Here is an 18,454-nt window from a genome sequence, read left to right as displayed (position 1 = left end):
TAATGAAGAAAAACTACATTGAAAATAATTCTACTTTAGATTTCAAATGACATGAATTATACTATTACTAAACATTAAAAGAAAATGTGGCACCATGAGCAGCAGGAGCAACAAATGATTTGGCTATTATGCCAGCTAAGGAATGCTGACACCGGAATATGCCAAAGTTTAGTTCTGCAACAGCCATCCATCATAAAGGACTGGAAACAACTGTGGGGCTTAAAACTCATTTCAATGTTTTTATTCTTGAATTTGCATATCATAAATGAAATGTTTAAGAAAGTCTCATTTTTCCCCCTCTCAAGGAGTGTTTCTTGTGTCACTGGAAATTCTTAGAAGAGTTGAATCATAGACTCTCTGGATTTACCTACACCAATCCATTTCACTGGAATTTGAAGCTCTTCTTCAATAAATTGAACATAATTCTGTGCATTAACAGGGAGTTCTTTAAATGTCCTTGCATTTGATATGTCTGTATTCCATCCTGGAAGAGTCCTATATTGAACTTCAACTTTATTTAAGACTTCTTGGTTTGCTGGAAAATAAGGTATGATTTCACCATCTAACTTATAAGCAACTCCAACTTTTATTTCCGTAAACATATCCAAAATATCCAGTTTGGTAAGTGCCAACGCAGTAAATCCGTTGATCATGTGAGCATATTTGAGCAAAACAAGGTCCAACCAGCCACATCTTCTTTTCCTTCCAGTAGTTACACCAAACTCTCTACCCCTTGTTTGTAATAATTCTCCAATTTCATTGTCTTGCTCTGTAGGAAAGGCACCGATACCAACTCTAGTTGTATAAGCTTTCACAACTCCATACACTTCTCCCACATTTTGAGGGGGCATACCCAGACCAGTACCAACGCCTCCAACAGTACAATTTGAAGAGGTTACAAAAGGATAAGTCCCAAAGTCAATATCTAGCAGTGCTGCATTTGCACCTTCTACTAAGATTTTCTTTGGTGGTCCATGTAGGGCCTCATATAGGAAATAAACTCCATCTTTTACCATTGGTTTAATCCTTTCCATATAACCCTTGAGTTTTTGTAATTCACCTTCAATATCTATTTCCAAAGTCGGGTATATAGATTTGTATTGGTTAGCCAGAACTTTGAACCTGTCAGAGAAGCCTTCAAAGTCAGAGACAAGATCGCACATCCTTAGTCTACTCTGAGCAGCTTTGGAAGAATAAACTGGGCCAATGCCCTTTTTTGTGGTACCCAAATTTTTTCCTGCTTGTTCTTGTCTCTGTTGTTCCTGGATACCATCAGCTGCTTGATGAAAATCAAATACAATATGAGCTCTGTCAGATATGATAAGCCTTTTTTCCCAGCCTTCTAGACCTTTTCCTTTTTGAACATTTTTCTCTGCTTCCTCAAACAATCCAGGTAGATGAATTACCACACCATTTCCAATGAATGCAGTAACATTTGGGTTAATTATTCCACTTGATAAAAGATGAAAGTCATATTCTGCAGAATCAGCAACAACTGTATGGCCAGCATTATTTCCTCCCTGGCAGTGGCAAACGATGTCGGCGTCCTGCGCCAAGAGATCCACCACCTTCCCTTTGCCTTCATCGCCCCACTGCGCGCCGAGCACCACCGTCACTCGGTTCCCTCCCGGTCGCGCCCTGGGGCAGCCACAATTGCCGTTGGGAAGGGAAGATGCCGCTGGGTTGGTTTCGGCGAACGACATGTCTCCGGTGACGCGCGGAGAGCCCGAAGGAGACGGCGAGGAAAAGTGTACGGACTGACTTGTTTTATTTTTAAATTCACAATCCAAGTCCTTGTCCTGTGGTCTTTCTTGGTGGGCAGTTGCTCTAATTCTTGGGTAATGAATCCTCACAGTGAATTTCCCATCAAAAGGATCCTTCTTGTTTGCCTTTAAGATGTTTCTAAGAGTTTTCTCTTCTTGTGGCTCCTCTTTAACTTTTATGGATTATGAGGTCCATGTGCTCAGTTTTGGGGCACTTAGTGCCAGCTATGTGCCATTTCTTTTTGGAGCAAGGAAGGGTATGAATAATGACTTAGTGAACCCTCCTGGGCTGAGGGCATCCAAAGCCCAGGAAATCTTGTGTCTGCTGTGAAGGAGCTCACAGGCTGGTGGGAGGGGCAGGCAGTAAAGCAGTGGACCGTGGTTGTTGAAGGAAGGTGGTAAGTTTATTATTCAGGGTCATATAGGAAACCACACTGAGTGTTTGAGAGGGAGACCAGTAGGCGTGGGGAGACGGGGGATAGCCCAGGGGTTTGCAACAGCGTTTGCAACAGCAGGACGTTACTCCCACATCTCATCTGTAGGACCAAAGGAGGAGGTGGGGTGATGGCAGCCCAGAGGTCGGTGTAACCCAGAAGAGGCCAGAACCATCATGGGCATTAGAAGGGGATGCTGCCCGGAGTGAAGAAGAAACACCCTCCAGCCTCTTGCCAGTGCTTCTCTTTGGCTGACCCCAGGTAGAAGTTAGCTGACTGCAGGGGACAGGGAGATGCATCCTGCAGAGGTTGGCCCTTCCTTGCAGAGAGGACAAGGGCAGTAGAGGGCTCTGGGGCCAGACAGACCCAGGACTGGCTCAGGAAGTGATGAGAATGGAGCGACTGTTTGTCTTCAGCAGTTGGCACACATTTCACAGATGACATAATGTTGGAGGATGTGGGTGAAGGGCATTTCAGGGAAGGGGAACAGCACAGACAGAGGCATGTCAGCTTGAGACAGTAGGCAGCACTTGTCCTGATGCAGCTCCAGATGCTTTGAATGGATACTTAAGGCTTTTTTTTTTTTCCCCTCCCTCTTCTTCTGCTTCACGAGCCCCTTTCATGGCATGCTTTCTAGTTTGTCCATGTTGTCATATGTGGCTGATGTCCATCTTGCCACAGGGGAATACCAGATGGGGAGCTTTGCATCCTAAATATCCTGCAGGCCACCTGCTTCTGACACAGGCTCACACGACTTAACAGTGGTGAATAGTTTGGGATGCCCCAGCAGTGCCAGAAAGGAGTTCCTGGCCAGTGTCAGTTACATTTATGATAAATGAATGGTGCCTGGGTTCCCTTGTGCCCAGGGCTCTGTCCTGATGAGGATGCTGATGCCTTGGGAGGAGAAATGGCTGCCCAAATTAATGATTTGGAGGCCCTGTCTTCTAGCCCTGGATGGCTAGTATTAGATCAGATGTTCGAATAAATTTCTCACATTCCAGTGCTCTGAAACTTTCTGTATGATGATTGTGGCTGTGCTGGTTTGTATATTTATGGCCATAAATATAAATGCCATATTCTTTAATGCATTCTTGTGGGGGCAGATGTATTAGTGTGGTTTGGGTTAGAACCTGTTGATTCAGTGTCCATGGCAATGTGACCCACCCAACTGTAGGTGATAATTCTGGATAATTTCCATGGAGGCATGGCCCCGCCCATTCAGTGTGGGCCTTGTTTAGTTTACTGGAGCACTATGTAAGCTCAGACGGAAGGAGCTTATAGCTAGCTGGAGCTGAGACAGACATTTTGAAGATGGCTGTTGGAAGCTGATGCAGACATTTTGGAGAACGCCATTTTGAAATGCAGCCTGGGATCAAGCAGATGCCAACCACATGCCTTCCCAGCAAACAGAGGTTTTCCAGATGCCATTGGCCATCCTCCAGTGAAGGTACCTTTTGTTGATGGACACTTTATGGCCTTAAGACTGTGACTGTGTAACCAAATAAACCCCCTTTATAAAATCCAGTCCATCTCTGGTATTTTGCATTCTGGCGGCATTAGCAGAGTAGAACAGTGGCTTTCATTGAAACTTCTGTGATCCACATTTTCAAGCATACACAAAAGTAGAGAGCATATATGATACACTATTATGAATCCCAACTATCCACCACCCAGCTTCACCAGTTATCAGCATATGGACAGTCTTGTTTCTTGTTTCTTTCTTCTCCCCTCACTTATTAATTTTTAGCTGTGGTATTTTAAACCAAACCCCAAAAGAGTTTCACCCACAAATAGTTCAGTTTGCATCTCTGATAAGGACTTAATTTTTTTTTTAAAACATAACCACCATACCATTATCATACTTAACAAAACTAGTGCCCTTTACCCGTAGTAATTTTGTGTTTGAATTGTTAACCAAGACTTTTCTGTGATTAAATGTATTATCCTTGTTTCCCTCCTGCTTTAAGCCTTTTTACCCTTGTGTCCTAGGGCAGGCAGCACCAGTTCTAACCCTCATCTCTCCCCACTAGTGCTGCTGACAGCATGTTCCCAGACCTTTTACCTGCTGCTCCGTTTCCTGGCACCGATGCCTCAAGCCTCCCAGTCATGCTGTTTTGCCCTCAGTGAGGTTTGCAGACTGGATTCCTGGGCCTCCTGGCACTCAACAGTATGAATTGCAGGTTGCCACCTTATGTGTGTGCGCAGGAGAAAACTGGGCTTTGTGGCTCCACTGCAAGGCAGTCTGAAGTGAGACATCCTAGGTAGTCTTCCCTGGAAGCGTTTAGCTGGGAAATGTGTGTTTCATAAGCATCCTGGGGGAATCATAATGCTTTAGGAAAATGGACTGGCATAGAGGGCTTCCAGAATGTGTGGCTCTGCATTGTATGTGAAGCCACACAGGGCTGGAGAGAACCAGACAGGAAGCTGTGGGCAGTGTGTGCAGACAAATGTCTGCTGGACAGGTAGAAAAACTAGCACTGTTTGCCCAGAATCTCTGCTCTAAAACCTGCAGCTTGTGCAGTGTCTATAGAGTGGTTTCAACTAAACAATTTCATGAGCGTTTTGGAGCAAGTCTTTCAGGTAGGGAGTGGGAGCCTCACTTGAAAAACAGAGGATCTGGAGCTCAGGTTAAATGTAACTAAATTATTGGCCAGGGAATGGGGCTAGAATATGGGGCTAGTGGGACTTCCAGCCCAGAGTTCTTTCCACTCGGAGCTTGATGGCAGAGAAGATAAAACGGGTCTGGTAGTTCAACACTTAGAGACAAAGGTGGGAATTGAATGCGGTTTTGAGGGTAAGTCATTAAGAAGTTTCCCGTTACCAGAAGTGATCCAAATGCTTCCTGGTTCTCTACAAGATGGGACTAGTGGAGGGGTAAACAGCCTGAGCAGGGGCTGGGGCAGGATGGCCACACCTAAGAAATTGTGGACAGTCTTAGCTGTTGAAATTAGTGCCAAGGGACAGTCCAGGTGCTTTTACTTCGCTGCTATTTGCGTATGTTGATTAGTGTTTGAAGTGGGCTGCTGACTTGGGGCCTTAGGGCCTTAGTTATTTTCCAGTATCTCCTCTTTGTGGGAACAGTTTGACTTCTGTAGCCAATAACTTTTCACCTTTTAGTCTATACCTGTGATTCCCAGACTTTGCTGTGCATCAAAATCACCTGGAGAACTTAGAAAACTCATAGTGCCAGGGTGGTAGCCCTCTGTGTCCGGGGGTGGGAACCAGGCATGGTTTTTTTTTTTCCCCCAAGATTTCCAGGTAATTCTAAAATTAGCATTTGACCCCCACATCAAAGCTTGGGAACTACTGGTGTAAACATTTGTGAGTAATGTTAATTTTGCCTGGGGCTTGAAAAAATGCTGCCTCTTTCATATGTTCTTTTATTTTTTAATTGAATTTTTTGAAGAGGGAAACCATCGTATAATAATCTTGCTCCTTCTCTTTTATAAAAAAGGTGAGCTATACCATGCTTTGTTCTGTACCCCCCCCCGCCCCTGCCCCCCCCTGCAATGGGTATCTGTTACCAGTGGGCATCTACTCTGTTTTCAGTCTTTGGTTTCACACACAGTGTTGCAATAACCTTAAACATAGGTATTTTGCAGTGGAACCAAATATCTGAGGGGATAAGCTACATTTTAACTGACACTTCCAGAGCACATTTGGACTAGCCACTCTCTTCATCCTTTACTTTACATCGCCTTACTTAATCCTCACATCAATCCTATGGGATAGGCAGTAGTATTATCCCCATTTTACAGGTGAGTAAACTGAGGCTCAGAGACGATTAGGTGGCTTGCCCAAACTTGCACCTCAGAGAGTGGCAGAGCTGGAATTCACACATATGCAAGCTAACTCCAGCATTGAATTCTTTCACTTTGTGAAACTGCCTTTCTGGGTAAATTCCCAGAAGTGACATTGCTGGCTCAGATGCTCTGTATATGTGTTATTTGGACAGATGCTGCCAAACTGCCCTTGGCAGGGGTTGTGTGAGAGTACGTGTAGCCCCGCAGCTTGCTGATGGAGAGTTTTTATCCAAACTTGGATTTTGCCATCTGTTAGATGAAAAATGGCATTTTAGTCTGCATTTCTGTCAAGGGGAGGATAACCGTCTTTTCATGTGTTTGTATTTCCTTTCCTGTAGCTGCCTAGTTCATAACCTTTCTCATTTTCATGTTGGGTCCTTGGTCTTTCTATTATCCATTTCTCTTATTACTCTTTAATATTACAGAAATTGTTTTTTTACATTTTTGAGTTGCAAAACAATTTCCCATTTGTCATTTATCTTTTGATCTGGATTTTAGTGTGATTTTGTTACGATGAAGTTTCTTTTAGCTTTCTTATTTTAATCTATAGGAAATATTAAGAGATGGTAAAACTTTTCTGTGTATTGATTTTCTTGAAAAATAGGACACACTATTGTGTTTTTGTTTAAATGATTTATAACACATTGAAAGACATTCAGAAGTCACAGATATAATGATAAGATATTTTAAAAAATTGTGGTAAACTACTTAGACCTTATAGCTGAGCATCAGAGGAACATTTACTATCTGATTTTTTTCCTTTTTCTACAGTAACACTTAATATTTCATATTAGAACATAAATCAGGATAAATATCCTGTAACTGGTTGCTGAACTACTAAAGCATTTGCGTTTTGGATAATATTCTTCCAAATTTGGATAATTTCTTCCCTCCGGAAACTTCTTAAATAGACTCAAGTTTAATTGGCATTATTTCTCTAGTTTGGGCAGTTTAAGGCTCCGTATCTGGTGGTTTTACTTTACTCTGCAATAGTTTCCATTTCCCCTGCCTAAAAATGGGTTTACACCCAAGGCCTTGAATTTAACCTGCTTTCATATTGGCCCGTTAGCCAATCTTCTTTGATTATCTACAAATATTACAGAGGATATTCTGTGTGCCAGATACTATGCTTGGGTCTAGGGGAAGTCCTTGGCTTTAGGAGTTTATATTCTAGCTGAGGAAATAGGCATCAGGCAACTAGTTTCACAGTTACAGAATTAGAATTGTGCTAAATGATTCAAAAGACATGCGTACAGTTCTCAGAACATGTAATAGGGGAACTGAGCTAGTTTGAGGAAGCCAGAGAGTGTCCCAGAAGGGACATGTAGGTTGCCTTCAACTGAGTGATGCATAAAGCTAACCACACAGAGGATGGGTAAGAGAATGTTCTGTCCTGAAAGCAACAGAAGCGTGGCAAATTTGAGGAACTGAAAGATGAATGTGGCTGTAGTACAATCGGGATGTGACCTGAGGAGGTATCTGGAAGAAGGTGGGGCCAGGTCTTCAGGGCTTAGTCTGTTTTACTGAGTTTTACTATGAATAAAAATCGTGAACTGTTAGTAAAATGTGTAAGAAGTCGTTTGAAGGGAAGAGATCCACTTTTCAGTGTAATCTCTTGCTGTCATCAAACTTCTAAGCAGAGAGCACGTTAACTGTCACTTAATACTAGTTCAGTGCTTATTTTATGGATGACAGACTCGGGAAGTCAAATGACTTGCTGAAGTCAACTCCGGTAGCTGGGAGCAGAGCCAGAACTTGAAGCTAGCTCTCCTGGGGTCTAGATTGTGTTCCTTCTACCCTGTACTTCCTCTTTCCTCAGAAATTATGGGCATTAACTAAAAACTGAAATGTGTTCTGATACATGGTTTTTTTTTCCTGATTTGTTAGAGAAGTATAACAAAGGTATTTAAAAAAGTCTTTTAAGACATTTTCCTGATAACATTTATTAAAAATACCTTGTAAAAAGGTGAGACTGTCTTTTAGAATGTGGAATTTACTGAGGTCACAACTATGCTTCCTGTCCTACAGCTTCTGGACAAGCTTTGGTATCTAGATCATCAAATTCAAGGAGCAGTACTGGCATATGTGCCTTTTAAATTAGGAATAATAGGTTTTTTATTCCATTGATCGTACCTCTTTAGACCTTTCTGCAGTTGAAGAGTCTTGGCCTGCGAAAATGGCACTTTAAAAACAACTTTATTGAGTTATATTTCACATACCATAAAATTCAGTTTTAAAATGTATAATTCAATGGTTTTCCATTTATTCAGAGTTGTACAGTTATCACCACAATCAACTTTAGAACATTTTCATCTTTCCAAAAAAGAAGCTGTTCCCATTGACAGTCATTCTCATCTCTTATTCTGGACATTTCATATACATTTTATCATGCAATATGTGGTCCCTTGTGATTGGTTCTTTTACTTAGCATACTATTTTCAAGGTTCATCCCTGTTATAATGAATCAGAATTCTTTAATTGAAAAATATTCCATTTTATAGAATGTGAGTTCTGTCAGGTTTTGTTGATCCACTTAACAATTGGACATTTAGGTTGTATCCACTTTTGGTTATTAAGAATACTACTGGAGGCGGGGTAAGATGGCAGACTGGTGAGCTGTATGTTTTAGTTACTCCTCCAGGAAAGTAGGTAAAAAGCCAGGAACTGCGTGGACTGGACACCACAGAGCAATCTGTCTTTGGGCATACTTCATACAACACTCATGAAAACGTGGAACTGCTGAGATCAGCGAAATCTGTAAGTTTTTGCGGCCAGGGGACCCGCGCCCCTCCCTGCCAGGCTCAGTCCCGGGGGAGGAGGGGCTGTCAGCTCCAGGAAGGAGAAGGGAGAATTGCAGTGGCTGCTCTTATCGGAAACTCATTCTACTGATTCAAACTCCAACCATAGATAGACTGAGACCAGACACCAGAGACTCTGAGAGCAGCCAGCCCAGCAGAGAGGAGACAGGCATAGAAAAAAAACAACACGAAAAACTCCAAAATAAAAGCAGAGGATTTTTGGAGTTCTGGTGAACACAGAAAGGGGAAGGGCGGAGATCAGGCCTTGAGGCGCATATGCAAATCCCGAAGCAAGGCTGATCTCTCTGCCCTGTGCACCTTTCCTTAATGGCCCTGGTTGCTTTGTCTATTAGCATTTCAATAACCCATTAGATCTCTGAGGAGGGCCGTTTTTTTTTTTTTTTTTTTTTTTTTTTTTTAAATCCTTTTTGCTTTTTCTAAAACAATTACTCTAAGAAGCTCAATACAGAAAGCTTCAAAGAATTGCAATTTGGGCACGTCAAGTCAAGAGCAGAACTAAGAGAGCTCTGAGACAAAAGGCAATAATCCAGTGGCTGAGAAAATTCACTAAACAACACAACTTCCCAAGAAAAGGGGGGTGTCCGCTCACAGCCACCATCCTGGTGGACAGGAAACACTTCTGCCCATCGCCAGCCCCATAGCCCAGAGCTGCCCCAGACAACCCAGTGTGACGGAAGTGCTTCAAATAACAGGCACACACCACAAAACTGGGCGTGGACATTAGCCTTCCCTGCAACCTCAGCTGAATGTCCCAGAGCTGGGAAGGGGGAGCAGTGTGAATTAACAGAGCCCCATTCAGCCATCATTTGAGCAGACTGGGAGCCTCCCAACACAGCCCAGCAGCCCAGAACTGCCCTGGGGGGACGGCACTCACCTGTGACATAGCACAGTCATCCCTCAACAGAGGACCCGGGGTGCACAGCCTGGAAGAGGGGCCCACTTGCAAGTCTCAGGAGCCATACGCCAATACCAAAGACTTGTGGGTCAGTGGCAGAGACAAACTGTGGCAGGACTGAACTGAAGGATTAGACTATTGCAGTAGCTTTAAAACTCTAGGATCATCAGGGAGATTTGACTGTTAGGGCCACCCCCCCTCCCCAACTGCCCAGAAACACGCCCCACATACAGGGCAGGCAACACCAACTACACACGCAAGCTTGGTACACCAATTGGGCCCCACAAGACTCACTCCCCCACTCACCAAAAAGGCTAAGCAGGGGAGATCTGGCTTGTGGAGAACAGGTGGCTCGTGGACGCCACCTGCTGGTTAGTTAGAGAAAGTGTACTCCACGAAGCTGTAGATCTGATAAATTAGAGATAAGGACTTCAACTGGTCTACAAACCCTAAAAGAACCCTATCAAGTTCAGCAAATGCCACGAGGCCAAAAACAACAGAAAATTATAAAGCATATGAAAAAACCAGATGATATGGATAACCCAAGCCCAAGCACCCAAATCAAAAGACCAGAAGAGACACACCTAGAGCAGCTACTCAAAGAACTAAAGATGAACAGTGAGACCATAGTACGGGATATGAAGGAAATCAAGAAGACCCTAGAAGAGCATAAAGAAGACATTGCAAGACTAAATAAAAAAATGGATGATCTTATGGAAATTAAAGAAACTGTTGACCAAATTAAAAAGATTCTGGACACTCATAGTACAAGACTAGAGGAAGTTGAACAACGAATCAGTGACCTGGAAGATGACAGAATGGAAAATGAAAGCATAAAAGAAAGAATGGGGAAAAAAATTGAAAAACTCGAAATGGACCTCAGGGATATGATAGATAATATGAAACGTCCGAATATAAGACTCATTGGTGTCCCAGAAGGGGAAGAAAAGGGTAAAGGTCTAGGAAGAGTATTCAAAGAAATTGTTGGGGAAAACTTCCCAAATCTGCTAAACAACATAAATACACAAATCATAAATGCTCAGCGAACTCCAAATAGAATAAATCCAAAAAAACCCACTCCGAGACATATACTGATCACACTGTCAAACATAGAAGAGAAGGAGCAAGTTCTGAAAGCAGCAAGAGAAAAGCAATTCACCACATACAAAGGAAACAGCATAAGACTAAGTAGTGACTACTCAGCAGCCACCATGGAGGCGAGAAGGCAGTAGCACAATATATTTAAAATTCTGAGTGAGAGGAATTTCCAGCCAAGAATACTTTATCCAGCAAAGCTCTCCTTCAAATTTGAGGGAGAGCTTAAATTTTTCACAGACAAAGAAATGCTGAGAGAATTTGCTAACAAGAGACCTGCCCTACTGGAGATACTAAAGGGAGCCCTACAGACAGAGAAACAAAGACAGGACAGAGAGACTTGGAGAAAGGTTCAGTACTAAAGAGATTCGGTATGGGTACAATAAAGGATATTAATAGAGAGAGGGAAAAATATGGCAAACATAATCCAAAGGATAAGATGGCCGATTCAAGAAATGCCTTCACGGTTTTAACGTTGAATGTAAATGGATTAAACTCCCCAATTAAAAGATATAGATTCGCAGAATGGATCAAAAAAAAATGAACCATCAATATGTTGCATACAAGAGACTCATCTTAGACACAGGGACACAAAGAAACTGAAAGTGAAAGGATGGAAAAAAATATTTCATGCAAGCTACAGCCAAAAGAAAGCAGGTGTAGCAATATTAATCTCAGATAAAATAGACTTCAAATGCAGGGATGTTTTGAGAGACAAAGAAGGCCACTACATACTAATAAAAGGGGCAATTCAGCAAGAAGAAATAACAATCGTAAATGTCTATGCACCCAATCAAGGTGCCACAAAATACATGAGAGAAACATTGGCAGAACTAAAGGAAGCAATTGATGTTTCCACAATAATTGTGGGAGACTTCAACACATCACTCTCTCCTATAGATAGATCAACCAGACAGAAGACCAATAAGGAAATTGAAAACCTAAACAATCTGATAAATGAATTAGATTTAACAGACATCTACAGGACATTACATCCCAAATCACCAGGATACATATACTTTTCTAGTGCTCACGGAACTTTCTCCAGAATAGATCATATGCTGGGACATAAAACAAGCCTCAATAAATTTAAAAAGATTGAAATTATTCAAAGCACATTCTCTGACCACAATGGAATACAATTAGAAGTCAATAACCATCAGAGACTTAGAAAATTCACAAATACCTGGAGGTTAAACAACACACTCCTAAACAATCAGTGGGTTAAAGAAGAAATAGCAAGAGAAATTGCTAAATATATAGAGATGAATGAAAATGAGAACACAACATACCAAAACCTATGGGATGCAGCAAAAGCAGTGCTAAGGGGGAAATTTATAGCACTAAACGCATATATTAAAAAGGAAGAAAGAGCCAAAATCAAAGAACTAATGGATCAACTGAAGAAGCTAGAAAATGAACAGCAAACCAATCCTAAACCAAGTACAAGAAAAGAAATAACAAGGATTAAAGCAGAAATAAATGACATAGAGAACAAAAAAACAATAGAAAGGATAAATATCACCAAAAGTTGGTTCTTTGAGAAGATCAACAAGATTGACAAGCCCCTAGCTAGACTGACAAAATCAAAAAGAGAGAAGACCCATATAAACAAAATAATGAATGAAAAAGGTGACATAACTGCAGATCCTGAAGAAATTAAAAAAATTATAAGAGGATATTATGAACAACTGTATGGCAACAAACTGGATAATGTAGAAGAAATGGACAATTTCCTGGAAACATATGAACAACCTAGACTGACCAGAGAAGGAATAGAAGACCTCAACCAACCCATCACAAGCAAAGAGATCCAATCAGTCATCAAAAATCTTCCCACAAATAAATGCCCAGGGCCAGATGGCTTCACAGGGGAATTCTACCAAACTTTCCAGAAAGAACTGACACCAATCTTACTCAAACTCTTTCAAAACATTGAAAAAAATGGAACACTACCTAACTCATTTTATGAAGCTAACATCAATCTAATACCAAAACCAGGCAAAGATGCTACAAAAAAGGAAAACTACCGGCCAATCTCCCTAATGAATATCGATGCAAAAATCCTCAACAAAATACTTGCAAATCGAATCCAAAGACACATTAAAAAAATCATACACCATGACCAAGTGGGGTTCATTCCAGGCATGCAAGGATGGTTCAACATAAGAAAAACAATCAATGTATTACAACACATTAAAAACTCGAAAGGGAAAAATCAATTGATCATCTCAATAGATGCTGAAAAAGCATTTGACAAAATCCAACATCCCTTTTTGATAAAAACACTTCAAAAGGTAGGAATTGAAGGAAACTTCCTCAACATGATAAAGAGCATATATGAAAAACCCACAGCCAGCATAGTACTCAATGGTGAGAGACTGAAAGCCTTCCCTCTAAGATCAGGAACAAGACAAGGATGCCCGCTGTCACCACTGTTATTCAACATTGTGCTGGAAGTGCTAGCCAGGGCAATCCGGCAAGACAAAGAAATAAAAGGCATCCAAATTGGAAAAGAAGAAGTAAAACTGTCATTGTTTGCAGATGATATGATCTTATATCTAGAAAACCCTGAGAAATCAACGATACACCTACTAGAGCTAATAAACAAATTTAGCAAAGTAGCGGGATACAAGATTAATGCACATAAGTCAGTAATGTTTCTATATGCTAGAAATGAACAAACTGAAGAGACACTCAAGAAAAAGATACCATTTTCAATAGCAACTAAAAAAATCAAGTACCTAGGAATAAACTTAACCAAAGATGTAAAAGACCTATACAAAGAAAACTACATAACTCTACTAAAAGAAATAGAAGGGGACCTTAAAAGATGGAAAAATATTCCATGTTCATGGATAGGAAGGCTAAATGTCATTAAGATGTCAATTCTACCCAAACTCATCTACAGATTCAATGCAATCCCAATCAAAATTCCAACAACCTACTTTGCAGACTTGGAAAAGCTAGTTATCAAATTTATTTGGAAAGGGAAGATGCCTCGAATTGCTAAAGACACTCTAAAAAAGAAAAACGAAGTGGGAGGACTTACACTCCCTGACTTTGAAGCTTATTATAAAGCCACAGTTGCCAAAACAGCATGGTACTGGCACAAAGATAGACATATAGATCAATGGAATCGAATTGAGAATTCAGAGATAGACCCTCAGATCTATGGCCGACTGATTTTTGATAAGGCCCCCAAAGTCACCGAACTGAGCCATAATGGTCTTTTCAACAAATGGGGCTGGGAGAGTTGGATATCCATATCCAAAAGAATGAAAGAGGACCCCTACCTCACCCCCTACACAAAAATTAACTCAAAATGGACCAAAGATCTCAATATAAAAGAAAGTACCATAAAACTCCTAGAAGATAATGTAGGAAAACATCTTCAAGAGCTTGTATTAGGAGGCCACTTCCTAGACTTTACACCCAAAGCACAAGCAACAAAAGAGAAAATAGATAAATGGGAACTCCTCAAGCTTAGAAGTTTCTGCACCTCAAAGGAATTTCTCAAAAAGGTAAAGAGGCAGCCAACTCAATGGGAAAAAATTTTTGGAAACCATGTATCTGACAAAAGACTGATATCTTGCATATACAAAGAAATCCTACAACTCAATGACAATAGTACAGACAGCCCAATTATAAAATGGGCAAAAGATATGAAAAGACAGTTCTCTGAAGAGGAAATACAAATGGCCAAGAAACACATGAAAAAATGTTCAGCTTCACTAGCTATTAGAGAGATGCAAATTAAGACCACAATGAGATACCATCTAACACCGGTTAGAATGGCTGCCATTAAACAAACAGGAAACTACAAATGCTGGAGGGGATGTGGAGAAATTGGAACTCTTATTCATTGTTGGTGGGACTGTATAATGGTTCAGCCACTCTGGAAGTCAGTCTGGCAGTTCCTTAGAAAACTAGATATAGAGCTACCATTCGATCCAGCGATTGCACTTCTCGGTATATACTCGGAAGATCGGAAAGCAGTGACTCGAACAGATATCTGCACGCCAATGTTCATAGCAGCATTATTCACAATTGCCAAGAGATGGAAACAACCCAAATGTCCTTCAACAGATGAGTGGATAAATAAAATGTGGTATATACACACGATGGAATACTATGCGGCAGTAAGAAGGAACGATCTGGTGAAACATATGACAACATGGATGAACCTTGAAGACATAATGCTGAGTGAAATAAGCCAGGCACAAAAAGAGAAATATTATATGCTACCACTAATGTGAACTTTGAAAAATGTAAAACAAATGGTTTATAATGTAGAATGTAGGGGAACTAGCAGTAGAGAGCAATTAAGGAAGGGGGAACAATAATCCAAGAAGAACAGATAAGCTATTTAACGTTCTGGGGATGCCCAGAAATGACTATGGTCTGTTAATTTCTGATGGATGTAGTAGGAACAAGTTCACTGAAATGTTGCTATATTATGTAACTTTCTTGGGGTAAAGTAGGAACATGTTGGAAGTTAAGCAGTTATCTTAGGTTAGTTGTCTTTTTCTTACTCCCTTGTTATGGTCTCTTTGAAATGTTCTTTTATTGTATGTTTGTTTTCTTTTTAACTTTTTTTTTCATACAGTTGATTTGAAAAAAGAAGGGAAAGTTAAAAAAAAAAAAAAAAGAAAAAAGACAAACAAGGAAAAAAAGAAAAAAAGATGTAGTGCCCCCTTGAGGAGCCTGTGGAGAATGCAGGGGTATTCGCCTACCCCACCTCCATGGTTGCTAACATGACCACAGACATAGGGGACTGGTGGTTTGATGGGCTGAGCCCTCTACCATAAGTTTTACCCTTGGGAAGACGGTTGCTGCAAAGGAGAGGCTAGGCCTCCCTGTATTTGTGCCTAAGAGTCTCCTCCTGAATGCCTCTTTGTTGCTCAGATGTGGCCCTCTCTCTCTGGCTAAGCCAACTTGAAAGGTGAAATCACTGCCCTCCCCCCTACGTGGGATCAGACACCCAGGGAAGTGAATCTCCCTGGCAACGTGGAATATGACTCCCGGGGAGGAATGTAGACCCGGCATCGTGGGATGGAGAACATCTTCTTGACCAAAAGGGGGATGTGAAAGGAAATGAAATAAGCTTCAGTGGCAGAGAGATTCCAAAACGAGCCGAGAGATCACTCTGGTGGGCACTCTTACGCACACTTTAGACAACCTTTTTTAGGTTCTAAAGAATTGGGGTAGCTGGTGGTGGATACCTGAAACTATTAAACTACAACCCAGAACCCATGAATCTCGAAGACAGTTGTATAAAAATGTAGCTTATGAGGGGTGACAGTGGGATTGGGAATGCCATAAGGACCAAACTCCACTTTGTCTAGTTTATGGATGGATGTGTAGAAAAGTAGGGGAAGCAAACAAACAGACAAAGGTACCTAGTGTTCTTTTTTACTTCAATTGCTCTTTTTCACTCTAATTATTATTCTTGTTATTTTTGTGTGTGTGCTAATGAAGGTGTCAGGGATTGATTTAGGTGATGAATGTACAACTATGTAATGGTACTGTAAACAATCGAAAGTACAATTTGTTTTGTATGACTGCGTGGTATGTGAATATATCTCAATAAAATGATGATTAAAAAAAAAAAAGAATACTACTACTGTGAAAATTCATATGAAAGTTTTATGTAGACATATATTTTCATTTCTCTTAGGTGTATACCTAGGAATGGAATTTCTGGGTCATATGGTAATTCTGTTTTTATCATTTTGAGGACCTGCAGACTTTTCCAAAGTGTTTGCACCATTATTACATTCCCGTTAGCAGTATTTGAGAGTTCCAGTTTCTCCACGACCTTGTCAACATTTGTTATTGCCTGCCTTTTTGATTTCAGCCATCCTAGTGGATGTGAAGTAGTGTCTTGTTTTGGTTTTGATTTTCATTTCTCTGATGGCTAATGGTGTTGGGTATCTTTTCATGTGCTTATTGCCCATTTGTATATCTTCTTGGGAGAAATGTCTATTCAATGTCCAATATTGATTGGGTTGCCTTTTCATGAGAGTTTTATGAGTTCTTTGTATATTCATTTACAAGTTCCTTAACAGATACATGACTTAAAATTTTTTCTCCCATTCGATGGGTTGTCTTTTCAGTTTCTTGATGGTGTCCTTTGAAGTACAAGTGTCTAATTTTGATGATGTCCAATTTGTCCACTTTATCTTTTGTTGCTTGTGCTTTTTGTGTAATATCTATGAAGCCATTGCCTGATCCAAGTCATGAAGATTTACATCTATGTTTTCTTCTAAAAATTTTATAGTTTTAGCTCTCCCATTTACGTCTTTGATCGTTTATGAGTCAATTTTGTATATGGTGTGAGGTAGGGTCTCAGCTTCATTTTTTAAAAAAAAATTGTTATTTTTTAATTAGAGAAACTATAGGTTTACAGGAAAGTCATGTAAAAAATACGATGTTCCCATATAACCCCTTACTGTTGACACTTTGCATTTGTGTGGTTCCTTCGTTATAATTGATGAAAAAAATATTGAAATAATACTATTAATGATAGTTCATAGTTTACATTAGGTGCATTTCCCCCCATATACCATCCTATTATTAACACTTTGTAATAGGTTCATATAGTTATTATAATTCATGAAAGAATGTTCTTATACTTGTACTGTTAACCCCAGTCCATCATCCACAACAGGGTTCGCTATGTTATATAGATCCTTGTTTTATCTTCTGACTTTCATTCTAGTAACATATACGACCCAAAATTTCCCCGTTCAGCCACAATCACATACACAATTCAGTGCTGCTAATTACACTCACAGTAATGTGCTACTATCACCACCATCCATTTCCAAACTTTTATAGTCAACCTAAATAGAAATTCTGTGTACATTTAAGTGTCAGCTCCCCATTCTCTATACCAATCTATCCCCTGGTAATCCATAGTCTAGATTCTATCTCTGTGTGTTTGCTTATTATGATTACTTCATATTGGTGAGATCATACAATATTTTTCCTTTTGTGCCTGTCTTATTTCGCTCAGCACAATGTCCTCAGGGTTCATCCATGGTGTCATGTGCATCAGGACTTCTTACCTTTTCAAAGCTGAATCATATTCCATCTTATGTATATACTACATTTTGTTTATCCAGTCATTGGCTGATGGACATTCGGGATGCTTCCATCTTTTGGCAGTTGTAGATAATGCTGCTAGGAATGTCAGTGTACAGGCAACTGTTCGAGTCCCTGCTTTCAATTCTGCTGGATATACCTAGTAGCAGTATTCCTCGGTCATATGGTAATTCTATACCTGGCTCTCTAAACAACTGCCAAACGGTCTTCCATGGCAGTGGCACCATTTTACAATCCTAGCAGCAATGAATGAATGTTCCTCTTTCTCCACAACCTCTCCAAAACTTGTGATTTTTTATTTTTTAGTCATTGCCATTCTAATGGGTGTGAAATGATATCTCATTGTGGTTTTGATTGGCATTTCCCTAATAGCTAGTGATATTGAGCATCTTTTCATGTGCTTTTTAGCCATTTGCTTATCCTCTTTGGAAAAATGTCTATTCTAAAGTCTTCTGCCCATTTTTTAATTGGGTGGTTTGTCTTTTTATTGTTGAGTTGTAGGATTTCTTTATATATTCTTAATGTTAAACCCTTA

General features: G+C 40.4%; 2 protein-coding genes across 2 annotated transcripts in view; one reads left to right on the top strand and one right to left on the bottom strand.

The window, feature by feature from the left end:
* Window positions 1-18,454, top strand: part of CCDC6 (coiled-coil domain containing 6) — a 142,416-nt gene that overhangs the window by 14,903 nt on the left and 109,059 nt on the right. The gene's annotated exons all lie outside the window — the stretch shown is intronic.
* On the bottom strand, window positions 215-1,721 carry LOC119510472 (adenylosuccinate synthetase isozyme 2-like). Its single transcript, XM_037804796.1, has one exon. The coding sequence runs from the start codon at window positions 1,701-1,703 to the stop codon at window positions 333-335; it is 1,371 nt and encodes a 456-aa protein (XP_037660724.1). The 5' UTR covers window positions 1,704-1,721; the 3' UTR covers window positions 215-332.

Source organism: Choloepus didactylus, chromosome 15 (assembly GCF_015220235.1).
Source record: "Choloepus didactylus isolate mChoDid1 chromosome 15, mChoDid1.pri, whole genome shotgun sequence".
Lineage (NCBI taxonomy): Eukaryota > Metazoa > Chordata > Mammalia > Pilosa > Megalonychidae > Choloepus > Choloepus didactylus.
This window is presented reverse-complemented; position numbering and strand designations above follow the sequence as displayed.